The sequence below is a fragment of the Plectropomus leopardus genome, chromosome 7 (genome assembly GCF_026936395.1).
Source record: "Plectropomus leopardus strain MGB_pleo_1.0 chromosome 7, ASM2693639v1, whole genome shotgun sequence".
NCBI lineage: Eukaryota > Metazoa > Chordata > Actinopteri > Perciformes > Serranidae > Plectropomus > Plectropomus leopardus.
This window is the reverse complement of record NC_142182.1, coordinates 32,024,638-32,052,177: the sequence shown is the minus strand read 5'-3', so window position 1 is coordinate 32,052,177 and position 27,540 is coordinate 32,024,638. Positions and strand designations below refer to the sequence as shown.

Below are 27,540 nucleotides of genomic sequence, written 5' to 3'. Positions count from 1 at the left end.
TATATCAATGACTGTTGCATTGATTTCCATAAAATGTGATAAACATCTTCATGTTCCCCTGGGGATGAATAGCAGCAACTGCATCATCAACATTTTACAATTTTTAATACTTTGGTTTATGACCAAATACACATTTCCCTCAGTACAAATGATTTAAAGGATAATGACCGACGACGTGTCCATTAGCAGAATTTAATGGATTGGGAGACCATAATTTCCTGATTTAAGACACCTTGAAGGGCATTATTCCACACAACAATCATTACCGCCCCCATTAGGTTCTTATGCAATGTAAACTACTAGGAGTGAGGGAAAAAAATCGATACAGCATTATATTATGATATTTTGTTTAGCAAAATTGTATCGATGCACACATGGCAAGTATTGTTTTTTTTTTTTATTATATAAATTCTCATGAGATAGAACATTGTAAAAGGGATGTCTGTAAAACTGTTGACAGGACATAAACTGGAAACAAGATCCACTATGGCTCTTTCTATTATAAATATTAAAGACATGGTGGTTTTATTTTGCAAAACTTTTCTTAAGATGGGAAAAGGATTTAAAAATCTAGGGTGTCATCACAATGTAAAGTCTAAACAGAAACTTAGGGCGGGGCCAGCAAGAGAAACACTAATCCATATTCAGCGGGCCAAATATCACAGGAACGGAAGCTAGTAACTTTTTGGTGTATGCACCAGGCAAGCAACTGCATAGGACCTAATAGAGGAAATCTTGGCATCTGGGATCTAGGTGTTATCTGGTACAGCCTCACAGCACCAGTGACGTGGCTATAGTCTCCTTCTTAAATAATATGTTAAATGATGTGACAGGCACTGTTACGTAAAACACAATGCAATCCAGGCAGAAAAGTAAAATAAATATTGAATCATGCATTTAAGTGCTTTGTGGACATTTAGTGACTAAACACACCACTTCTGCTGAAAAATCAGTGGCTATTCACAAGTTAATGGAATGGTTTAACACAGATCCCTGACAGTTATCTAACGAGGATGTGAAAAGTGGCTCGCACTATACCATTTCAAATACTAATTGATGCACAGATAAAATGTAAGGTTCAGGGGGGAGGATGTGTGTGTGGGTACATGTCCATGCCTATTTGTGTAATTGTTGGAACGTGTGCCGTGCTTAGCCTGTGGATGCAGGGTGATTCATCAGGCTGTTCTAGAGGATTCCTGTGTGGGCTGACAGTCGGGGAGAACGGGACCTGAGACGAGGGAGATTGGGGGAAGAGGTCCCGGCGCGATAGAGTAACAATGTAAATATGTATACTTCCTTTTTGGACCATTTGTCTCCAGCAACCGAGTGGTGAAATGACAAGTGCCCCTTCCACAGCATTCCTGCGTGACATACGATTGAGCAGTCAGAAATGGATGATGTAATAACATGTAGGGGGAGGGGTCTGAAGTGTCACTCCTTCCTGCATGTGGCCTGCAGAGAGTGTGCGAAACCTTTGCTCAAAAAGCACCCAAAATTAAATTAGTCCATAGCACGTAAGGTCTGCCAGCATGCCCTACCTCAAGGCAGTGCTAGCTGGGTAGCTGACAGGCTGGAGGCTGGGGAGGGAGAGAGGAGACCACTGCTGGCTGTGGCTGTGTGGCCTGGCTGGAGGAAGACAGTGAGCGAGCATGGGCACGCAGGCCTACAGATGCTCAGAGCGTTTCATTAGCCTGCTTTCCACTGCAAAGCCAAAAAGGAAACAAGCAGAGCTTACTCATCACTCATATCACTAATTTCGCCCCTAAAACAACTGTGAATCTTTTTGCACCTCGTTGCTGACAGTAATGATTGCCAAGTGGGTTAGAGTTTGATAAAAACACATTATTTCTACCTTTTCCAGCTGGCTACAATTCTGACAAATCCTACTTGGCCTTATCGTTGTGGCTGTGGCCCGTAATCCTGACAGAGAACAGCCTTTCCACATGTGTTTCATGCCCCGTTCAGACCAACTGTATGTGTCTAGATTGAGCTGCAAATCACACTTGGCATCAGAATGTGTCTAAAAGTGACTACATTGCTTCCTGGCTCTCATTTCATTTTGTCTGGTGGAAACTACAACCGCTGCCGAACAGAAAAACACATTTGTGCTGAGCCACAGAGACCAGAAACACTGTTGTGAACCTCCCCTCATGAGTCCACTTCCAAGCACTATCTATGCTCTCTGCCACAAACAAACAACTTGTCGTGCTGTGTGCATGTCGTACAAAGTTGGAAATGACCCCACGGCCCTCGCTTTCACGTTACATTGAATATGCAGTCACATGCATCACTGACCCCTCTGAATGCTGTTTGAGCAATTCAATCCCAGGGGAGCCTCAAAGCTGTGTGGGTGCAATTACACCTGTGTTTAGAGCTACTCACTGGTGATCAGATAAGATGCATCTTGGCTCTAAATGTAAACAGAGCCTCAGTGTAAAGGGTTAGTCATAAAAAGCAAGCACTCAGCGCAAAGATCCAGCATTTTCTGGAAGTTCTCGCCAAAGTCTACTCATTTTCACCAAAAAGAAATCCTGCATTATGGGATTTTCTGGCACACGTGTGTGTGAGTGACAGGTCTCTTAAATGACAGACTGATATGGTTTCAAGCAGTGGTGTAATGTAATGAAGCAACGATAATTTGTTTCATTAATTACGTATTTTTATGGAAGTATCTGTTCTGTCTTTCACTTTTACTCAACATTTCCTAAATAAAATGTCTACTTTAACTCTATCATTTATATAGCACACTTTACATACAATGTAAGCTCAATGTGCTTCACATGCAACAAACTGCACAAAAAACGAATAAAAATTAAATAAAGGGAGGGAGACCAACGTTAATGCTACGGTTAATGTTACTTTGCGTCAGGTCCTCTCCGTAAACTGGGTGCTTTCTGTTGAAGATGTCCTGCTGTTGTAGTAAGCTAGCTCAGTTTCACAACTGACGAACTGTCCTGAGTTTTTGTTTTGTTTCGGCTTGAAATTATTCCAAACTTTCTGTCATTTTCTCTAACAGTCTTCTCCTCGTCTTCTTTCCTATCTCACTCTTCCGTGACTTTACAAATCACGTCCTCTATTTTGGACACAGCTGTGGGTTTTTGAGGCTCTTCTAACCATTGAGCGCCCACAGCATTTTGCACATTGTACCCCAATAATAATCATCCATGCGAAACACAGACCGTTCAATATATAGTTATATGAATTAAAGGAAGCATCAATGCAAATAATTTGCATTTGCACTATTTTTGTACTTTTTATGCACTATTACACACTGTTCCAGAGTAAAAAAAAAATCCAGATTAATTATGAATTGTGATATTAAAATACTAAATATGTAGTTATTAGTAATTATTATTGAATAAAAATAGAATTTTATAACTGCTATCGTTGAAAATGTAGACCTTGTACATGTTAGACCTGTTCTTAGGGAAGTACTTGCAAAGGTTATGTTAGAAAAAGACACATGGTGATGACACATCTTAAAATAACCCAAGTTTCATTACAGTACACAAACAGCAGTCTGCAGGGGTTAAGTCCTGTGTTTGTTTGACCCATCCACTACCACATCCTGCCTCCTTACTAGGGGTGGGCATGATTACTCGAGTACTCAATTTGGACATCAGTATTAATTTAACATAAAGAGTTATCTTTGTTGTTGTTGTTAATGAAAATATATACATATATAATAAATCTAACCATGAATTGGTTTTGTATAAATTCTGGTGCATTACTTTTCATCAGTAGGCTATATATACAAACAGTGCATGAGAACAGCGTAACTTGTTGTTGGCAAATACTACTAACAATAAGTATGACCATGAAGTGCTTTATTATGATAATGGTATACAATTTTCAGATCAAGTGATTTCTTTCAGTTACATTTTATCATAAACGGCCACTTACAGCTCAGTTGTGTGGCTAAATATTTTTGTAAAATAAGAATGAACAAAGCGCACTGCAACATTTGTAAATAAAAACTATGTAGGTGGTTCAACAAGTGGCTTTATCAGTCATGCAGGTCTTCAAATGAGATTGCAAAGCAGTATCCAACAGGTGGAGCACCAAGTGCCTACCATAGGCCTGATATGTCCAGGAGCACTGCCTCAAAACAATGAAACAGCACAACGATTGCTGCACGCAATCCATTTCCTTCCCCATCACTGCACGCAGCAATAACCTCAGGTCAGCACTATAGTCATACGCTCCAATATAACCACTCAGGACCTATTAAGGCTCGTAAGGGGTTATCCTGAAAACAAGAGCATCAAACAAGTCTGTATGTATGGTTTTGTGTTCATTCCACCTCAAAGATAATGTGCTTTTAAGGGATTGTTGTGCCACCGGAATATTACTAATCTAGCTTGAAATTTAAAGGGATAGTTCAGATTTTTTTTAAGTGGGGTTGTATGGGGTACTTATCCATAGTTAGTGTATTACAGAGAGCAGATGTAAGTTTGCACGTCCCCAGTTTGGAGTAGCAGACAGGAGTTGGACACAGAAGCTAAGCAATGCACTACTGTGGACAGGGGTCAGGAAAAAAATGTATTTTAGCCACCTAAAAAAAGTCCCACTTTAAACAATCAACATGAGTTTGAGTGTACGCTATATTGAGTTTTTCTATCACTTCACCTTTCTGTCAGACAGCCTGTTCTGACAGGAAAGCCTTATACAGCTTCAGGTCCCCATCAATAGTCTCATCAAAGCCACCAGAATCCATTGACAAAAACAGTAATTTAGTATCACTGACAACAGGAGCTGCTGGTCTTCTGCTGCTTCGATCAGTTAGTTAGTTTGTGTTATTGTGTGATTTTGTTGAATCCATCTAACCCTTTTAAATGCCAAAATCACACAATAACACAAATAAAATAACTGTTTGAGGCAGCAGTAAACCAGCAGCTCCATGTTCAGATATGTTAAATCACTGACTTTCTCAATGGAGTCTGGCTTTGAAGAAACTGATGTAATGGCTTCATTTTCCTGTTAGAAATCACTGCCTGCCTGACTGAAGGTAAAGCAATAAAAGTACTCTCAATATAGCATACACTGAAACAGATTTTTGATTTTTGTTTTTTTGGGTGGGAGAATTTTCAGGTGGCTATGATATATTTTGTTGCTGACACCTCCACACTTAAAAATACTTAAGAAACATTAAATTCATTAATCTAACAATAAAGCCTTAATTGGCAAAAATAGAAATATTTTTTAAAAGTCTTGCTAAGACATTGGAAGTAGGATGTTATGGATATTTTCCCCTGATATTGCATTGTTAAATCTCAAAAAACTTGGTAATATCAATTTTTTAAATAATTTACTTTATTTATTTATCTGTTTTACATTTTGAGTAGATAGATAGACTTTTTAAATTAACAAAAAGGTCGTGCTCTATGTTAAAATAAACATTTGGTTAAAATTGCTCGGAATCTTGGGTAATTTATGTGAGTTCATGTTTTTCCTTCAATTTTGGTTACTGTAAAATAGGTCTTAAATTAAATTTTAAAAAATTTAAAAAGTCGTTAATCTTAACCTTAAACTTAAGCTGTAGGAACCCTGCCTCCACAGCATGAGATTGCTTAGCTTCTATGTTGGACTCTAGCCTGCTTCTCCAAACTGGGCACATGTGGACTGACATCTACTGTGGCTTATTTATGTCAATGAATAAGTACCCCATACAAGTCCACTTCAAAAGATCTGAACTATCCCTTTGTTCTGGGCAAGAAATCTTGATGTCCTTATAAACCAAGTTTCTCTCTTCTTTCCACAAAGTTCTCAGCTTATTCTTCTGTCTTCTACCTACACCTCCCAGACTCCACGTACCCTGGCTTATATTTTGGTAGATAGTACTCTACCAGGAGGTGTTTTATGGTCCACGTCCAGCCTGTCAAATCTGTCTGGAGCACGTAGCACAAAGCGCTGCTGCAAACAGCGGGTAATAAACAGAGGGAGACAGAGCTGAGAGTGTTTAAAAGAAGAAGAGGAAAGTGGAGCAGCCAAAAGGACACAAGAAGCATTTTCATTGAACTTCCCGGAGCGATTCCCAGCTCGCACACTCCACACTGCTCCACATCTGCTGCTCCTCCTCCGCCATTCTTATTCAGTCCCAGCCCTGTGAGTTTTTAAATTTCAAAGGTAATCTAAAGTAATACTGACCAGCCGTTTATGAGATGCAAATATGACACAGAATTAAATATTTAATCCAAATGGCCTATTACATTATATTAATATTTCAGACGAGTAAGGGAGAGGAGGACTGAAACAGAGGTGCACAAATCTGTCTGCGCTGAATGATAATATTCCCACTGTTACAAAACCAGCACACATCGTTCTTTAAACACCAACATGTAACACAACACGTGAGACTGACGGTAAATACGACACATACGTCACAAATGCCGCTGTGCTTACACTTAAAAGCTTATGGCACAAAGCTTTATAGATCCATGCATAGGCTCTGCTGTATAACCTTGGGCAAATAATGTTTTATACATGACCCTTTCTTGGTATGTCTCATGTCAATAGTGCCTGCGTGAACACTCCTTAATGAGGTTTGTCAGGCGCTTTAAGAAGGAGGAAGACTGTCGGAAGAAGCTGGGAGCCACATGCCTGTCAATCCTCAGCCATGTCTGATGTGCAGTCATTGTGTGTTTGCCTCAGAGTCAAAGCCTGTTCTGTGGGGGATCTCAGAGTGCAGCCATCATCAAATATTAACTGTAATTTTTGAGAAATGCTACTCGTAAAACAATCCTAATTATGAACATGCTCCCAATACGGCATCACTTTCTCACAGCTGTTGTCGTGCGCCCATCTTACCTCCTCTGGCTCCGCGCTCAAAGCCTCCTCTTGCGTATTTTTGGCTTTTGCTCGTTTCTCCCACTTTGTCCTCACCTCCTCCCTGTGTTGCTCTGTAATTAAGCAGTGCGTTTTAGAGGGCAATGGACTCGGAGACAAGGGAGGAACAGATAAACCCCAGGGAAAGATGGTGCGAGAAGCAGATAATATGACGTCCTATGCATGCATTATGCCTCTCCATGATAGCTCAATTAACAAGTGGAGAGCTCCATCATCTCGTTAAGTGTGTGCTGACCGTCACTGGTGGGCAAACAATACATTGTCGTTATCAAGTGGATAATTACATATAAGACAACATAATTTAGCACAATCAGTCTCGTATAGCAGCTCGCAAACATTACCACCCAGGAAGGAGCATCACCACGGGCAGGATGCACTGTGGAGTCAGCACTCTGGATGATAGCATGACAATTATTTTATAGTGGTTTTTGGCATTCGGGCTTCTTGTTTTGATTATGTAATCAACATGCTTATTTTGGTGGTGAGTGAGCTGAGCTGAATCACAGTGCATTCTGGGAGCTCTCTGTTTGACCTGCGTGTTTGTTTTTCCGGGGCTGTGTGCAGCAGGATCCTGCCTGTGCCCAAATATCCTGAGCGCACGGAGCACACCATGGGACTGGAAAGTCAAGATTTCTCTGTTTACTTGTGCAAATGCGTGTCTGAGGGCATTTGAGCGCGTGCCAACTCTGTGGGCAAATAGACTCCGAGAGTGAGTGTCCAAATATTGAAATATCACCCAATGTCAAGACTGTTGGAGTGTATAATTTTTTCGCCTTTTATGACTCATTAAGAGTATCAGTGGCCCCTCCCAAGCCTGAGAGCTATAATCACTAAGAGGGGTCTCAGGGCGGTTGGCATTAATCAATGAATGTTGCGCACATGAAAAATGATCTGTGGATGCAGAAAACCGCTGCCGTTCATTAGCTTGAGAGAGGGAAGGAGTGAGAGATATTTCTATAGCATGTCACATTTGTGGACCAGCGGCACAAAAGGCACATTTCAGCTTTGTAGCCCAGACCAATCACAAATGTACTGCTTGGGCGAGCCAGCTCAATCTGGTGTGTCTCAGCTCTACTGAGTCCGGGGCTGATCTCTCTCAGCTCAGTCCCATGCATGCACAATTGCTTGCATACAATTCATTGTGCTCTTCTAGCTGCACCCATTCACGCCCCTGCCAAGCAGACATAGGATGCTAAGCCCGCAGGCGCAAAAAGTTAGATGACTGGTGGGAATCAAGAGCAGCAACGAAAACAGTAATCCAGATCAGTTGTGGAGATGGCGTGGGAGGAGAGAGAACAAAAACATGAGTCTCTCAGCTGCTGGTATCAGTAATTTGATCTTTTTGTGTTCATAACAGGTACTCATTTAGACTGAATGAGATTGCTTTGCTTCAGCTGATGACCAAAAACCTGTTGATATCCAAGTATTTGGGCTTTTCCTTATGCATTTCTACCCTAGCCTTGCAAACAGTTTGCAAAATTGGTTTGTTTACAGCGTATCAATGACAACGCACAAAGCCAGCCATAAACAGACAAGAGGCCATGTGTCGCAAACTGCAGTGAAACCCCAATTAAGACACATGTTCCAAATGTGTTGTATACATGCCCAAATAATGCTCCTAAAACCCTGAATAATAATACTGGCATATCCCATATGTCTTAATTAGAAAATGCTAAATTCTAAAACTGACCTTGTAATATGCAGTTTACATGACCCACATCAAATGCAGAATATTATCATATTTGAAATAATAGTGAAATATATATATATATATTATATATACATATATATATATATATATATATATATATATATATATATATATATATATATATATATATATATATATATATTATATATACATATATATATATACATGAACAAACTAACAATGCTTGAGAGCAACCTAAACTGTTGTTGGCAAATACTACAAATAATAAGTATGACAATGAAAAGCATTTATTACAGTATGATTTATTACAGGATTCAACAATAACTAGAGTCTCTCAGCTGTTGGTATCAGTAATTTGATCTTTTTATGTCCATCACAGGTTCTCAGTTACAACGTGAATGGGGTTTGCTTTTCTGTAGCTAAACGTTCAGCACCCCTCGACAGCTTCTCTTAATCAGTCACATGAATCCATATTTGGGTTTAGAGACGTGGGACTATGTATTATTCCCTTTGTCTGTGTCAGGTTTTTTTCCACACACATCATCTGTCCCTCCTGCCAGGGCTCATTACTCCCTGCTCTGCCTACTCCTCCTCCTCCTGCTCCTCCTCCTCCTCCTCCTCCTTTCCCTCATGCTCCATCCCATTCTCCACAAGGAGCTCTCGTGGGGCACCACAAGCACAAAAGATGCCAATTTTAAAATGCCTTATTTGCCCAAATGACTAGACACACAACTGAAGCAGATGTGAAACATAATAACCGTGTAAGAAAGCGTCTAAAATGTTATCTTTTTCAATTTACCAAAATTCAAAAAAGAGCAAAATGAGGACATACTGAGTGCAGAAAAATCTTTCTATCATTGTCACTACGGTTCTAGTAAAAGCATGAGTGTGAAAACAGTTTGTGTGAACTCTCCCACACACACAGAAACACACAATCACTCTGCTGAATCCTGTTTATGACCCAGCCCCTGCAGAACAAAAGCTCCTTCTTCTTGTATCTTTTAACTAGTCCTGATGCACCAACATGACAACAGTTCTAATGGAGGGGAGTAATGCACATTTTGGCATTTTAACCTCACACTGTCACAAGCTGCCACCCTGGCTGGAGCGCAGAGGAGACAGACCTGAGCGGCTGATCCATCAGGTTGCAGCTACAGTTTTGGAACAGTGAGTGGACTTAATCCAGAGGGTCTACCTGTACAGTTAGCTAGATAAGGCAAATGAAGGAAAAATATCCCCCGCCCTGCTGGTCACCACTGAAGCACGGTAATAGGGAGATGAGACGGAGAGAGGAAGGCGGAGCGAGGGAGAAACGCTCAGGCAGCCAAGCTGAGGAGATGGCACTCATACAGCCCAATCTGTCAGTCTGACTACCTTGCCAGATACAGGGTGGCTCACACAAAATCACACACTTTTTGCTAAATACCAAGAGACAGTGCGGCTAAACACACAAACACAGAAATTAATGGTGGAGCGAGCGCACACACAAACTTGTGAAACATGCTGTACTGCAGCAAACAGTGTGATGCATCCCCTGTAATAACAGTCAAAAAAAAAAACCTGCTTTTCTGTTTTTTCACAAAAAGCTGCTCCTGCACACTGTCAACACCTTTTTTTGTTACACTTAAGGGTTTTCAATAAATTTAAGTGTTGGCTCTGTGTGGGTGCTATGTATTTTTTAGAACTCTTAATCCTACACACCTGTCTTAACACAGGTGTGCAAAGATCACTTTCACTGCACACCTTTCTGTCTTTACTACATATTTGTTAACTATTAAAACATTTTTCATCAGAGCCAAATGGTTTTTTGACTTTCTTTTAAAGGAATGGTTGGAATTTTGAGGTAATACAATAATTTTCTTTCTTCTTTTCTTTTTTAAGTTAGCTTAGCATTAAAGAACTATTTCACTGATATAAAGAAGGACCTCACATAAAACATGGCTGTCTCTGCAGTAAAAAGATGCAAATATTGTTCAAAGTGGTGCTACATGACCAGAGAAAACAGAAAAAGGCTGAGTTTGCTCAAGAGGTAGAAAACATACAACTACCAGAATACTACGCTCCCTCTTGTGGTTGACAAAATGCAGAATGGATAATGTGAAACAATGGTGGCCAGCTGGATCTCATAGTATAGTTGAATGGTAAGCTAAAACATGTTTCTGAAAACATTTGAGGCAAGAAATATGCAACTCAGTGACAGAATCTTGGTTTATATATAATGAGCACTGCTTAGTTTTACCGTTTGATCTCCATTTTTTCAGCCTCGGATTTCACTCTGCAGGAAGCAGTGGGCGCCCACTTCCTGTTTAGTGACTATCACCATTTAAAACATTTGAACACTGAAAACATTTTAAGCGAGAAAATAGGCGGTGCAGTAACATAAGCTTGAACTGTATTCAATCAGCACTGGCTAGTTTTACTGTTAAGTGTGATTTCCTTCGTCAGATGGTGGTGCTCTCTCAGTGACCTTCGGCATCTACTTATGACACTTCAGGTGTCCTTCTGCGACAGCCGTTTATGCTCCGGGAGGCGGTTACCATGAAGTCAACAAATACACATGATGGGATGACACAGCAGATCTTGATGTTTACACAACATGAGCACATGGCAACCAACGCAGCCTGTCATGATGGTTATGATAAGGCAACAATGTCATGGATGGTTAGGTTTAGGCAAAAGAGGCACATGGTGAGGTGTAGAAAAAAACCCTCACATCCAGACGGGGAGCAAACACCGGACTCCCGCATAAAAGGCACTTGCGCTCCTTATATTATGTCATTACCAGGAGCTGTCCTTACGCATGTCATGTGCACGTGACTGGTTCCACCCAGCCACATTCTCAAGTGACACCACCCATGTGCGTTGCATGTGTACTAGCATGGTGCCGTTAGGCCATCAGCTGGCATATAATAACAGCTCCACCAGTTCTGTCCGGTCACATTGTCATCTGACACCGTCCAGCTGTGTTCCAGGTGGCTTGTGGCGTCATGCTCGTACGCTAAAAGCACTCACAGAGCGGGCGTATTTGACAAGTTTGGAATGAGAATGGGCTGGAAGGGTGGGTTTGTCTCCCGATCAACTGTATGAACTTTGAGGCGGTGGCTGGCAGCGGGCAATTGTGGGCAATATGAAAACTCAGAAGTACAGTCTGTAGTTGGAGCAACAGCCCCAAGAGCAGGCAAAACTTCTCCAAATAACGTCATTTATGTGATGAGTTTCGTCAGGGGTTGAGGGATATCCAGGCACTGGTTAGATGGAGGACAGTCTACCACAGTTCATCTACTAATTCTACCCACATTTTCTTGACACAAGGCTGGTTGAAAATTGGTGAAGTATCCCTTCAGGAGTGGAAACAGGGACACAATCCAACACAGGAAAGGTGTCGGGGGATCAGTTATTGGACCATCCAACAAGCAGTCCTGACAGAGTATTCTGTCTCCTTATTACTTGAATGACTGCAGTTTTGTTTTAATCAAGCTAAGTGTTGGGACACCCCTGTGGATGGATGATGGTTGGGAATATACCAGCATTTGATTCCAGCCAGGGACAGTTTTGGCACATCGTACCCCTGTCTCTCTCCCCAATAGTTTCCTGTCCGTCCCTATCCAATAAGCTGTCCAACATTATAATACAAAACTTAAGGGACACTTAGACAGTTTTGTCAACCAGCTTTGCATCATAACAGTGTGAGTAGTATGTGTAAATAAAATGAAGCCACTCCTGTAAACTAGCTCAGGCAGGCAACTCGAGCTGCACTGATTCATAAACACACATCATACGTCACTCTCCATATGTCATCTGCAAAACACACTCTCCCAGTTTGGCAGTCTATATTAGCTGCAAACATTTCCCCTCTGCCTCATCAATGCCGCTGCTGCCCTGCATCTTTATTGCTACCTGCTCTTTCAGCCCCACCTCCACCCCAGCATCCACCTGCAGGTTCTGGCTAGGGGGAAAGATATTTAATTGTCACTCCCCAAAATCTTATGTAAACATATCTGTGGGGAGTGATGAGGCTGGAGGCTAGACGTTAAACTCTTACAGCGTTCTGCTGTTGAAATAAACATTTCAATCGTGAGTTGTCTAACAGAACTCTGGTATATAGGGCTGCCCCCCTGAAGATGAAGGTTCGAGTAATCAGTGGGAGACCCCTCAGTCAACTGAGCTTCATCTGAGGGAGGTTCAGGCCCCAAAATAAGCTGCAGAGTGAGCGCTCCCCACTGTCACATGAGCTGCCCGAAAAAGGATCAGGATCAAAGATGGCGTTATCTTCTACCTTCCGTTAAGAAGTGATGAAGTTACATTTTACAGCAACTTGTCTTTTGCTTTTGTTTGATATCTAGTGTCAGCAAAATAATTTCTTGCACATTTCCAATCCTTCGTTAGCATAGTTAGCTCGCATAAGCTCAGAGGGTTAACTTTACTTGTTTAACATTTTGCATGAACGTCACCAGCACACTGAACATCCAGCTGAACGCCACTCAAACTTTCAAAGTCAATATAGAAAAAAGGAACATATAGTCAAAAATAAGTGGTGAACAGCTACATTGACTAACATAAGTCTGAGCGCCCAGATCTCCCTGTTAATCTCACAGCTCAAATCTGCCAGATTATGTGATTTTTGCTGACTCTTGGGAGGTTGAACTTGAACTACAGATATTACTTCTGCATTTTTTTATGCCTGACACTACAGACACGGAGTATAGAGTGGATATAAAGAGAGAGCTGCCCCTTTCCCTTTCATACGCAGATCAATCTCTAAAACTGGGCGGTGCTGATCAAATATAAATCAAGAATCTGTTACTGTATTGCCCATTTCTTTACCTAATTTTTTGTCAGAAACATATTTCAGTGCGTTGTTTGGCTGTAAAACAAGAATTTGTGAACAGGAAGCAGGAACCACACTGTTTCCTGTATTGTAAAAACGGAGGCTGAAAAAACTGAGATCAAATGATAAAACAAAGTAGTGCTGATAAAATATGAAATTCTGTTTTTGTGTTGCTTATTTCAAGCTTAAAATGTTTTTATAAACATATATACCCTTAAACTGTTTTTCAAGATCATTTGTTACCAGCTGACCACCATACTGGAGTGTTTATTGCTCAGATACATCGCAGTGCTTTATGGTAGTTGTAGGTTTTCTACCTCTTGAGCAAAAGCGACAACCCGCAACCCTTTTCCTCTATTTGCTCTGGTCATACAGTACCAATTCTAAAAGTATTTGCATCTTTCTACTACATAGTCCAGTTTTCGGCCATCTTTTCAGCAGTGAAATACCTCTTTAAGGGTCATTTGTACAGGAGCGTGCACCGCAGGTCAGCTCCGCAGGGTCTGTTTAAGATGAGTACAATTACGGTCCATAGCTGTCAAAATGCTTTGAACCCATTATTGCAGAAGCGATTACTCTTCATCTGTGTGAAATCATGGTGTGGAAAGATTAATTACTCTTTGGAATGGTAATGATGTCTGTCAACAGAATAATTTGCCAAGAATTCGCTGGGAGTCCTCAACTGAATGTGATTGTGTGACCACTGGAGGTTTAATGTGAGGATTAGTTCTGCGTTTCAGTATGCCAGAGAGGGAAAGGGACATTTTTGCACAAAAAAAGTGAAATAACATCAATGGAGCATGAAAACGTCAAGACGGCGAGTTTGTGTGACAATGACAGTAAGAGCTCAGAGTGACCTCAGGGGGCCGACCGCGGGGCGAACTCTTGACCTCCTGCAAACAAAGTCATCATGCGTTATCACGACTCCACACACCATTGCTCCGCAGAGATAATGTCACAGCGCACCCGAGCCACCGAGATCTTTCACATTGGCACCATGGTGCTCCAAAACACTATGGCAACTGCTCACAAGCATAATCTCTCCTGGGTGTGAGATGCAAACAGGGCTAATATGTTTGAAGAGACAGCAGTGATCACATTTCCAAGTGACTCCTTGCGTCCTGCTGGGATAACCGAATAAAGGATGTTCTTAGCAAACCACAATCCTGCTTTCAAAACACCTGATCCTAAGATGACAAGCACTGGGCTATCCATTATGCAATAGTCCCCCCTCTTCTCCATCGCTAATCTAAACTGGAGCAAGTTCTCTGCGTGGGATTAACATTTTCTTCCTCGTCTCTTTGCTTTTCAGAGGACAGAAAGGTGGTAGGATGTACCTCCCGCAGAGCTATTTACTTTTAACAGAATGCATCGTGGTACCTAAAAGTGGGAGCTGCAACGAGACAGTGAGGGTCATCGAGTGGCGACGGGGGAAAAGAAAGCAACAGAGAGAATAAGAGAGAGCGACTGCAAAGAGAACATGGATCAACACGACGGGACAGGATGGTTACGCAACAACATACATCAAACACAAACACACACACACACATACACACACACACACACACACAACATAATAATAAACAATTCAAATGCACTACAACTGCCACAGTTAAAAGTTACACATTTACTAAGCTGGAACTGATGAGTATATTACATATAAGAAGAGTGTTGTGAGACATTTTACAAGCTCTTTTCATCTCTCTTTCCCTCCTCTGCTTCCTTTCTTCATCCCTCCCCCATAAAATCCCAGATTCCAGACTAAACCAATCCGCTGTCACCAACCCTTCATTCTTTACTATGTAGGCCTCCCATCCCCACTGTTTTTCCCTAAACACACACACACAGACACATACACGCAGGGCCTCCTCTCCTCTGTGTGACCTTGACTGGCTAGCACTCCAGGGCTTGTTCTTTGCTTCTCCCTCTCCCTCTGTCTCCCTTGCTCTCTCCATCTTTTCACGCTCGCCTTCACTCTATTGTCTGCCTCTCTACCTCTTGCTTTCTATCACTCTCCCTACCCACCAACCGGCTGATGTTAACCGGCGCTGTCCTTTTTCCTCCTCCTCCTCCTCCTCCCCAAGACACAGAGGAGAAAGGGACAGAACATGGCTGAGAGAGGAGAAGTAAAAGACGGCCCCCTCCTCTACGATGATTCAGTCAGCTGAGCGTGCACCGTGAGAATGACTATCAACAAGTCTCACACGTGGATCCTGTCTTATTTCTTATACGGTGTGATATTTTACAAAACGGGAATTCCATCATGAATTAATATGAGGTCAAAGAGGTCAAATGGAATGAAAAATTCATTTTGATACCCAGCTGAGGCTGCAACTAATACCACTTTTCAACCAAAATTAGCATATGTACATAGGTTTTTATTTAACACAAGAAAACACGCCAAAAATAGCCTATAGACTCCTTTCCAGTAGTCTAACAAGCATGCCTCTCTGGGGTTTGTTTAACTGGTGTGTCATGTTAATGTCGCAGACAGGCCGGAAAACAGAAAGCAGTGTGGAGGCCAGTGAAAATGTTACAGTTGTTAGTTACATTTTTAAATATTTATTCAATTTGATGTGTTTGGTATTTTGTGGTGGTGTGTCATTGTATCTTGCTAAAATAAACTCGTTCACCTGGGTGTTTTATTTCCATCACTGCTGACTGGAGCCAGAGCCGATAAATACCTGTGACTACAGCTCATTTGACCTGCAATGCTAAACCAAACCTTTTTGATTAAATAAAAAAGCTGGATTTTCACTGTCGATTAACCTGTCCATTTTTTTCTTAAATTATCAACCCATTTCTTGGTCTATAAAATGTCAGAAATGGGGAAAAAAGAAAGAAAAGTGAATCTGTGTTTCCCAATGCCCAAGATGACATCCTCAGTTGTTTTGTTTTGTTTTGTCCACAACCCAAAGATTTATAATGTACTGTCACAGATGAGTAAAGATATTTTTAAAAAAAATTAAAATAATAAACAATAATAATAATAATAAAGAAATATAGTCAAAATTTATAAAATTGATGTTCACACGTAGGAGGGATGGCAGCAAGTACTGCCATACGTATACGCTGAACAAATACTGACGTCCAAAGAAGTACAACTCATGCCAATCCTTACTCTACAGTATATCCAGTATTACCAAACATTACATAAGACTAACCTGACATTATGTAAGTGTGGTATTTCAACCATTCTGCAGGATAATCAATAAAAAAGTAATTTCTTTTTTCCATTCTTTACAAGTGCAATTTTATTTCTTTGCGGCGCATATTGCTGTATGATTCAAAGTGTGATTAGGCTTTGCTCTAATCAGTTAATGCAGCTTCCTGTTTCACTGGGGAGGATGATGAGCTCTCTCAGTGGAACAGTGAAACAGCAGGTCCAAATCCGTGTTTCATTGCAGGTGTTCCTACAAAAGCATCTAATTGCCTCTATCGCAGCATTGTAGCCCGATCCTCTGACTCCGGTGATCCTTGAGATTTTCCCAGTGCCTTGGCTCACAACAAACATCTGTATAATAAATTGGAGTTGTTAACCATTTGACTACCCATTCAAAACTAAATGAACTTGAGCTCAAGTGATGGAGTGATCTATTAAATGTCAAACAGGCTGATTAAGCTCTCTCTCTACAATCACGCTATTCCTGTGCCAATTTATGTACCTTACATATCTAAAGGTCCCTGCCAGGATTTGTGTACGCAAATCTGATGCTCACAGACCGAATCCACTGCCTTTAATTCAGGCGTCGCTTTAAAATGTGACATTTTCATCTACTCTACATCTGATATCAACAGGACTACAGAATAGCTTGCGGCAGCTTTGTGCTTTAAACAATATTAGGAGAGAAAATAGAGGGCGTCATGAATGAATATCTCCAGTAATCTCCCTTTTAAGTTTGATCACAGAAATATAGACTTGTTGAATGCAGCTGGTAAGCCCATAGTGATACCTTTTCTCCCAGCATCTGTCTCTTTTTCAATTCATTTTGCTCTGTGAGGCATGAACATTACAACACTGCCACAGCAATCCCCCCAAATAATTTCCTTTCCCACATTAGCAAAACAGCCATGAAGTAGAGGGACATCATCAATTTCTACAGGGCAATAATAACAAAGAGGTTAAGAACTCGCAGTCTTTGGCTGACACTTATACTTCACACCATGTTAAAGACTCTCCACATACTCCCTCAGTTTCCCATTTCATTTCCTTCGCAGTTAAAATCCTTTGATGCATACCAAGAATTACCAAGACGCCACACACCAACAAGCCACCAAGAAATACCTGAACCCAGGGCACAATGGAGGTCTTTTCATTTAGCGCTAAGTGGCTACAGTAAATCACACCAATACTAAAAGCTCTAACCACACCTTTGAAAATGAGTTGCAGCAAAGTCAGGGGCCCAGAACTAAAGAGGGATTACTCGAAAATCTAGTTGGAATGTTTAATTTCTGTTTAATTTCCATGCAAGCAGCTCTGTGAGGCTGCACGGCGCTGCTTCATCAGCATGCTGACCCTTATGGACTGCTTGGTGCACTTTACGCACTTTTCATTCTTCATCTTTTGATAATTTTGGCTGTGTTCATAAATTTGGCATAAATTTTGGCAAGATGCGCATTTTTGTTAAATCTTGGAATTTCCAGCTCAATACACATTGAAAAAAAATTGTTACATATATACTGCAAAATAATGTGCCATTGAAACCCATTCAAACTGCAATTTTTGATCCCCCATCAAAGCATAAAAACATGCACTGTGTTTTTACTTGGTGTCTTTTTGAGCTTGATGATGTTATTTTTTACCTTATTTGGCACATGGAGAAAATGCACGCTATTTTCACTAGGTGCACTGTCACATTCAGTGTTGCTGCAAATCATTGACATATCCCAGGCTGTGATCATCACAAAAAAACACTTTGCATGTAGTATATTGAAAATTATTTATTCATTTATTTATTTATTAACAACATAGTGGGATCATGACAAAAGCCTGGCATTTAAAGGGTTGTCATTCTGAAAATTAATGAATATTTGATATTCATGATTAGGACTGATTTTGGTTAAAAAGGTAACTCAATGATTGTAGAAAATAATATTAAAGTATAATATTTTTTAAAGCTTGATTTTGAAAAGCACACTTTGTGCGCAGTGCGATACGAGTGTGTGTAATATTAAAGCATTGCATTGCGTCATATCATATCATCATATGGGGGTACAATGCAAGCGCAGTAAAATCTGTTCTGCGCTCTCTGAAAGGATCCGCAGCTGGAACACTATGGTAGAACATGGAGAAGATTGATTTGAATACAATACGAAAATTATTTAAAAGATCAACTAAAAACAAATATTTTTTTATGCAAACATTCTCCTGTTTATCAGCTGCCATCATTTCCAATGCACCCAAAAACTTTTGTCAGGCCCTGCGCACCAAAGGATTTGAAAAATTAACAAACCCAAAGAGCACCTGAGCCCTTTATTTCTAGCGCCATCTGCTGTTACCCTCCAACATCGCCACTTCAGGCACATTGTGCATGCGTCATACCCCTCATCTCTCATGGGGTCAAAGAACGTATCCGATCGTCCTTTGAATAGGCTCGGTTTAACAAGAATAATGTTTACCATGTTACCAAGCTTAGTTTAGCATATTAGCATGCTAACATATGCATATTACTTTTGTAGGTATTAAAACAAAGTATTAAATTAATGCTGACCTTCAGTTCAGCCTCTGCGGACTATGAAAGGTTGTACAAAATTTCATGACAATCCATCCGATAGTTGTTGAGATAATTCAGTCTGGATCAAAGCGCTGGACCCACTGATGTTGTCATCTCTAGAGTCACTAGCATGGCTAAGTAGGAGCAATTAGGTCAGAATGAGGTCAGTCAGTCCTAAAGGAACAGAGGAAATGTCCATAAACTGCTTTATAAAAGTTAATCTGTAATATTCATGGTATTCTCCCTCCTTTAATAATATCACATCTTTTAAGTTTGCAGATCTATCTGCAAAGATGCCAAAAACATAAAGTCTACCTGAGGGTCTCTCTCTAAGTGCAGGCTTCGCATGCCAAATTTACGTCAGTGAGATTGGTTACTCCTGGCTGGAGATTTAGACTACAGGCCAAATCCTAGGCCTGCAAAGACCTAAATCAATAGTGCAACTGACGTTTTACTGTATATCATATTGGAGTGGGAGATACTGTGGGATGCCAGGCCAAGTACAGGACCACACATCAAATAAATTTAGGGCAATTTGTCCCTGATGCACAAATTCTGTCTCCAGACTTAGCACCACAAAAAGGAGGGAGGTGACAAAAATGTCGACACAGAAGGATAATATTTCATACTGCAAAGCAGACAATGGAAGCTCTGCACGGATTTCTTCCTTATTTTAGGACTTATAATATTGTAATTGTAAAATTCTACACTGGACTGAACTGGACTCTGCAATAAGACAACCGGAGGAAATGTCCCGAAGTGACACTGCTCTGCCATGAGAGGCCATAAAGCTGTATTACTGATCCACCCCTTGTTGTCAGTTATACAGATCAGGGTGATTACATGCATAATACATGAAGTCAGTCAACCCCAGGTTCACTCTAAACGCACGTCTACCCAAATCTAACCTGTACCTGAAAGGTTCTCCCTCAGTGGAACTAATCAATAAAGGCATCAGCTCCCGTCCAACAAATCTGTTACAGTCAGTTCATCAAAACAGTCATCAATGGATGAAGCTGGAAAGCTCTTCATTTAGTGGTCCCCTGCTGTTTCACTGAAGACTGCACTATGTTTCAACTGGAAAGAAACCCTTGAGTTTCTGGCTTTAATTCCTGCTGAAGTGGGAATAGAAGTGAATTTGTGTCGCACAGACATTTCACAAGTAGGGACGGTCTTCTACTTGTGCATGAGGTGCTGATGCCGCCTGCCTGGCAGATTTTTTACACTTTCTGTTGAAACACACACTATCATGTGTAAAGCCTCATACAAACCCAGTAAATCATTCACTAAGAAATGCAGAATGTGGTCATTTCACATAATTGTCATTAATCGAGATACATTAAGAAATCTTACTTTAAAAAGTAATTTAAGATTATGATCCAGATACAAACATAAAGAGATGAAACAAATTATTGAATTATCTTAATTATTTATTTATTTACTAAATCAATCTGCATCCATTTTTTTTGGTAAATGATTTATCGTTTCAGTCATTTTCAAGCTAAAATGCCAAATATTTTGCTGCTTTTCATTGTCCAATTTGACGGTGGACTGAATATCTTTGGATTTTGAACATTTGGTCAGACAAAAAAGAAATCTGAAGATGTCATTTGGGCCTTGGGAAATTTAAATGGTCATGTTTTACTATTTTCTAGCACTTTAGAATAAGGTCCTCAATGTTTTTCAGGCCAAGGACATTTGAGCTGAAAGACAAAGAGAGAGCAGGGGTCCCTCTTTTTATAAAACTGAGTTGCAAAAGGGCCTAAAACGATGTGCACAGTGATTTATCATCAGCTGGCTAACTTGATTGCAAGGGATTCATGGGTAACAGTGGGCCCACTATCATCATTTTGATTTGTTTTTGCTAACAGGCCAATCTTTCCTTACTTTTCATATGTTGGATTCATGAACTATTTTAATTTTTAAAAAACAAACAAACAAAAAGTGTCAAATTAAAACTTAAATTCCCCCATGCAGTAGCCATGAGGACCCCCCAAAGGTCATGGACGCTCCATTGAAGACCCAGGCTTTAGAGACTGAGAAAATAGTTGGCAGATTAATTGATAACTAAAATAAGCATTATTTCCAGCCAACAAAAATGTATACAACATCCACAACCTGAACCTCTGAATAGCTGTTAACTGTTGCATAGGCTAATGTGTTTAAATAGTCACTGTTTGTGTCTGTACTTTGGAATACTGTTTATACTGCCTATTCCTCTAAGTGTTTTGTTTCAAAAAGTAAGTTCCTCTTTTGCCAAAGGCTAAGGGACGGGGATAACTGCCACACCCATCACAAACAGGAACTGTACTTTGTGACAGTTTTGTTCAAAATCCAATAAATCAGCTGAGTACGGTAAACATAACCTAAATGTGCCTTTAACTGGCCTTACAATTAACAAGTAAAAATGTGTTTTCTTATATATATATTTATACAGAAAAGTTGGCTGTATGTGGGTTGGATGGTCTGAACATAATGCCCTACAATCAAACCCTGCAGGAGCTCACACTGCAGCATTTTGAACATCACTAAGTAGTCTAAATAGTTGTTGAATGTTTTCCTGTGGGTAGAAATAACGAGCCATTTAGCCATCAGACTGAAGAGATGATAGTAGGGTGCCACTTATCCCCTGCATTCACCCCTTTCTACAATTTACTTTTTTAAGTTCCGTATTGATTGGAGCCCCCATCCAGTCTTATTTCAGATGTTTATTTGGCAGTAGCCGGCAGTTTGTGTTGTTGTCAGCCAGGCTCACATATGATCAACCTGTTTGTCCTTACCCCCCTTTAATCCTCTGAGGCCATAATCAATATATCCCTGGTAGACCTTTCTCCATCTCCCTGGCACCTTGAGACGCGGTGTGAATTTAAAGGCCAAAGCAGCGCAGCGAGGGAAACACCCGCCAGATAGGAACACCCGCTCACATAAATCAATGAAAGGCGTGCCAATCAAGTGGTGTCCTCCTTTCTTAAAAGAGTAGCCCCAACACATTAGCAGTCAGCCTACTCATACCTTTACTACGATAATTGCAAGCCATTAAAATCCCTAGAAACAGTCTTTGTTTCAGTATGGGCTGAACAACAGGTTTTAGGTCACTTTGCAACATCTCACGTTAATGCTCACACCTAATTCTCCTGCCTCACCCACCGTAACACCTGCAACTAACCAACATGACCTCCTGGACCGTGATGTCTCATAAACTACACTGTCTGACATGCTCCAAACCTTTGCATCTCGCTTTGACCTTCAACAAGAAAAGAGCTAGCCACGCTAACAGCTGTGTGACGCTGTACCAGAGAGGCTCAATGCTGCTCTCAACTACATGTTAATGTACAATGGCAATGCTTAACATGCTTAGCAAGTAATGCTCACCACCTTAGTGTGTAAAATGCTAGCATTTGCTACATTAAACATAATGGACAGCTGAGGCTGATTGAAATGTCATTAAATAAATAAATGAAAAATCAGGGGCTCATAAAATGATAATGTCCAAAAAAGTCAACAAGTGTTTCAGAATGCACCCTAAGATTCACTTTCTGGGGAACATGAATATCTGTGATCGTACAAAATGTAATGGCAATCAATCTAATGCCTCAAGTGGTTAATAATCTGGTAAACTAAATGTTGACTCACCTCCCTCAGCTCTGAATGGACTCGGCAAAAAAGTCATGTCCAGTCCTCTCAACACATCCAGGAAAAAAACCTCCAAGCTAACAGGTACACGGCTGGCTAATGCTAATTAGTTCCATCAAGTAAAATTATGGAATGTAATTCTGTGTGAATTCGCGCCTTTATGGTTTTTAAAAGCGTGAAAACTTTTTTTTAAAAATGATATAACTTCAGCTGACATCTATCCTATCCGACACCAGAGTAGTTGCAAATTAACGAGAAAAAATTTACTTGCTAGCTACATCTCACAATCATTAGCCTATAATAATATGCCAGAAAACAACTAAAAAAACTTTTTTAAAAAACTACAATAATATAAGTTCAGCTTACATCATAATACCCTAAATGAGGCATTATTGGTGGCAAATTAATTAGCTGATGTTAGGCCATTGCTAATAATCCAAGCTAGCATCAACAGGTACATGGCTAGCAAATGGTAATTAGCATTTATATGATTTTTTAAAGGCTGACAACTAAAAAAATAATATAAGCTTTGTTGGCATCTGTAATATCCTGCCTGAAATGTCAGTAGTAGCAAATTAATTAGCTAAGCTACTGCTAGCAAGTGACAACTGACAACCAGTATGATAATATGCCAAACTGGCATCAACAGGTACACATCAAGCAAGTCAGCAGGAGCAAATTATTTAGCAAGGCTAATTAATTAGCAAGCGACCTTAAATTCGCCACCATCAGCCTATGTTATTAGCCAAGCTAGCATCAACAGGTCCAGGGCTAGCTAACACTAAGTAGTTACTTCCCAGGGAATTTTGGTGTGCAATTCTGTTTAAATTAGTACCAGCACCAGCAACTCTTAAGATAAAAATGCAGTTAAAAAAAAATTATAACAATGGCTAGCAACCACAAGGTCGTCACATTAGGCTGCAAAGCGTTACAATAACAATAATTTTCGCTTGGAGGACTTAATTTTTGTATTGAGACTTCTGTGTAGGTCAGTTTAAAGTGACCTTATGGAGCTTCTTTTTTTAAAAATAAAATGGAAATAAAGCCATTTTAAATAACTTTTTTGGACATAATTCATAGATTATCCTTCAAATGGGGTCATGATTGCAGCTTCTTCAGGGCTAGCTACATTTGTATTTCTGTCAGCACGTACAGGAGCTGCTCTCATCGCCAGCCACCGTCCTCTTCCTGCCCACAGATGCTGCTGCTGATCGCACACCTCCCCGTACACTATCATGTTGTTGTCCGTGTGTGGTGAGCTCACATTATCTCACATCACAGGGAAATGAACAAAAATGGCTCCTCCCACTCCGCCTTTTGCTCTTTTACTCCCCCCTCGTCCCCTCTCCTCCTCCCCTTCCTCCCCGGTGCTCGGTAGCAGCAGGTGTTATTCTCGTATAACCTGAAGATTTAGGTGGTAATTAGCATTACCTCTTAGCCCCAGAGTTATTTGTGCTTCGTGGTAACAGCAGGGGGCACGAGTCGAGTGTGTTATTGGGCACCCGATGAGACAAGAAATCACGCCTCAAAAACACGTGGGAGAGATTACTCAAATATGCCTCCTTTGTACCCTCTTTACCCCTCTTTACCCCTCTCGCAGCTGCACGGTTTTCTCTCCCCGTTAAGCAATAAGCTGCATTTCGTGTTTTCTGCAGGATGTCGGAGGCTGTAGAGAACCACAAATAACCTATATACACTTGGGTTTTATTGTAGCTAGAGGCTTTGACCTTGTGTTGTGTTGCCCTTAAAGTAGGCATTGTAAATGTCCAAAATATTGCAAACACAAGGCAATGCACACCGGCAAAATCATGCATATGATAAAGTGTCTCTGTCTACAACAGGTTCACAATTAATCGCTCACGGTGCATTGAAATAAATGTAGGATTTTGGGCAAATGGTCCTCCTAGGAGGCAATTAACTGCACTGATATTACATAATGACAGCCCACACTTTTCACTAACATCACCGGTGCATGCCAAAGGATAAGGCTGCTTTTAAACACATATATAAATATATTTATGTGTGACAGTACATCCCCGCCTATTCATGTCAGGCAGTCACCTCAAAGAGAAATGAAACACCTTGAAACTGACAGGACGCTCCTCTCAAAGAGTGCCAATTCTTGACAGGATCTTACCTTTGCTATTGTCCTCTTCCCTGTTGAGATACATGGCTGTGACTTCACTCCGAGGCAAATACGATGGCGTTGTCTCAATTATTTGTTTGGTACTCCTCTGGCGTGTATCGTGAACTCCTCCGATGTGGTTTGTAGTAGTAGCTGTTTATTGTTTTGTTGCTCCTCAACAGCCTCTCCTCTCCTCCTAGTGGATAGGTGGGCTAACCAGTTTGAGACTCTCACTATCTCCCTCCCTCTCTCCTCTCTCTCTCTCTCTCTCTCTCTCTCTCTCTCTCTCTCTCTCCTCTCTCTCTCTCTCTCTCTCTCTCTCTCTCTCTCTCTCTCTCTCTCTCTCTCTCTCTCTCTCTCCTCTCTCTCTCTCCTCTCTCTCTCCTCTCTCTCTGTCTCCCTGCCTGTCTCTCTGTCTCTCTGTCTCTCTAATAACCGCCGGTTCACTGTGGCTCAGAGGACAAAATGGGAAAAAGTGACTTTTTGCAGCTGCTGTTAAGGAGTCTGTTTGCTCTGTTGCCACGTGCCATTGTTGATTCTGTTTGTGCATTCATGTGTCATTTTAAAAGAAAAAAATATATATATATATTGCTTTTCATGTAATGAGGAGTGCAGTCAGAGCCCCCCATGGGATTTAGATAAGGCTTGCACCCTAGATGCATGGTTTAATTGGGAATCTCATTAGTGGCAGAAGAAGTATCCACATCTTTTCTAATGAAGCAAAAGTACCAAAATACTCAATTACAAGCAAAAGTCCTCCATTTAAAAGTATAACTGAAACACACATCTACTAAAAGTAGAAGAATTCATTATTTATACTGTTTTCCTTATTTAACCCTTTGAAACTTAAGCAAACTGTTTTGATTTCTTTCATAAAAACATAGGAGGAAGGCAATGACCTACTTATTAAAACATGGCCCAAAAATGAGCAATTAATGGAAAAAAGTTATAAGAAAATTACCTGAAAATAAGCCAGAAATTGAACTGAAAGAGTGCTGAAAAAACAACATATATATGTTTTTTTCTGTAAATAATTTTAAGTTTTCATATGGCCATATAGCTCATTTATTTCCAATGTGCTCCCAAGATCTTAAAAAAGGCACTCATAAGAAATACAAAATTGAATTTAAAGATAAAATCTTACAAGCCACCACAAAAAGCTGTAATATAATACTGTTTTTAATCATTGTTTCATTAGCAGTTTAATGTTCCACCTGGTCAATGTAGAGATCATTTTAGCTGCCTTGTATACTGTAATTATAATTCATTTCCAGCTATTATTCATAATTGATTAGTCATTTACCAAACAAAAACTGCCAGCTTCTCCAATGTGAGTTTTTTTTCCTCCTATTTATTTAATTATAAAATGAAAATATTTATCAGACAAAATAATACATTTAAACATGTTGCTCTGGGTACTCTGATATTATGATTTGATACTTTAGTTTGAAAATGAGTAAACTAATCAATGAATCAATTAATTGTAAAAAGAAATAAAAAATAAATTAAAAATTTAAGAAAAATCCTCTGAATAATAATAATCTTTATTTGCAGTAATCTCTACAGATAGTTGGTGTGTTCCAAATTTGAATAACTAAAGCTCACACAATATTATAAATAAGTAGAAATGGAAATACTTATATGAGCACAAGTAAATCATATACAGTACTTGAATGAATGCACTCAGTTACTTTTCATTGCTGTATCTCTTGAATCAAAATGACAAATTAGTCATTAAAACAACAACCTCCTCTTGTCATAATCACTGATATAAGGAGCATAAAAAAGACCAACCCATCTGGCCCTGTCACTGCAACCATGCCCCACCTGCTGCACATACATACCCCGATCCCTTATACAAATGGTGCTCAGGTGGCCCTGCATTCACCACGCTGTCATGTGCAAGTTTATTGACCACATTATTAGGCCAGAGATTAAAAGCTCTCCAGGAGTAATTGTGTGTCCTCGGCCAGTTTATGATGCAAGGTGATGTGGCTGCTATGCAAATATTCCAAATGAGATGCAGAAATGGAATGTAGATTATTTTAGCATTCAGTATTGAGGCTGTCTGACATCACACATAGGCAGCCCCTTAAGTGGTAGAGGAACAATTTGTCCGTGACCTTGACTTAGTCCTAGAAAACCCAGTCTGGAGGCAATTTAAAACAATTTCTCCAATTACTTTTCCTCTCTGTTCACAGAGCAAATTCTCCAATTTGCGATGGAACTCCTTGTTACATGCAGCTGGCAGACACAGACATGGGACATTATAAAATAAATGGGATAAGCCATGACAGTTATTAAAAGTACAGCACAGGGGCCAACGTCACCACTTTGCCATTTGGTGGAAACGGCTGAAACAGAAGTTGTGTAATTAAGCTGCGATATTAAAAATGGAAATCATTGCGGTGCATGCTCATCAGCCAATAACCCCTGACCTGAAATCTTTACAACGCGGTCTGTAATGTTTTTATTGTGCGTCACCGCCTTTCAGCGGCTCTCCAGTAATAAAAACGCAGGTTCTTCTAACTGCAAAATAGAAAGCTAATATTCCATTCAATCATGCGGCTCTGTGATATCGCAGATTACAGTTCAATAGGATATGAGTAGAGCCGTACTGTGGATGCAAATGCTCTGAGCAATACCACAACTAACAGTTTGCCTGCGTTTTGTCAATAAAGCCGGGAAGGTCATTTGCTCAAAGCATCCTGCAGTGATTTCC

The 27,540-nt window shown here is 40.3% G+C and overlaps 1 protein-coding gene across 2 annotated transcripts in view; it reads right to left on the bottom strand.

Annotated features, from left to right (window-relative positions):
* The window catches only part of syt7a (synaptotagmin VIIa), a 109,858-nt gene extending 84,793 nt beyond the window's left edge, over positions 1-25,065 (bottom strand). The window contains exon 1 of one of the 2 annotated variants that reach the window (XM_088080519.1): positions 24,831-25,065. In XM_088080519.1, coding sequence (XP_087936645.1) covers positions 24,831-24,864 — 34 coding nt within the window. In that variant the 5' untranslated portion in view covers positions 24,865-25,065. The remainder of the gene's footprint in view (positions 1-24,830) is intronic. The other variant, XM_042495463.2, reaches the window with a different exon arrangement.
* Between the last annotated feature and the right edge of the window lie 2,475 nt (positions 25,066-27,540).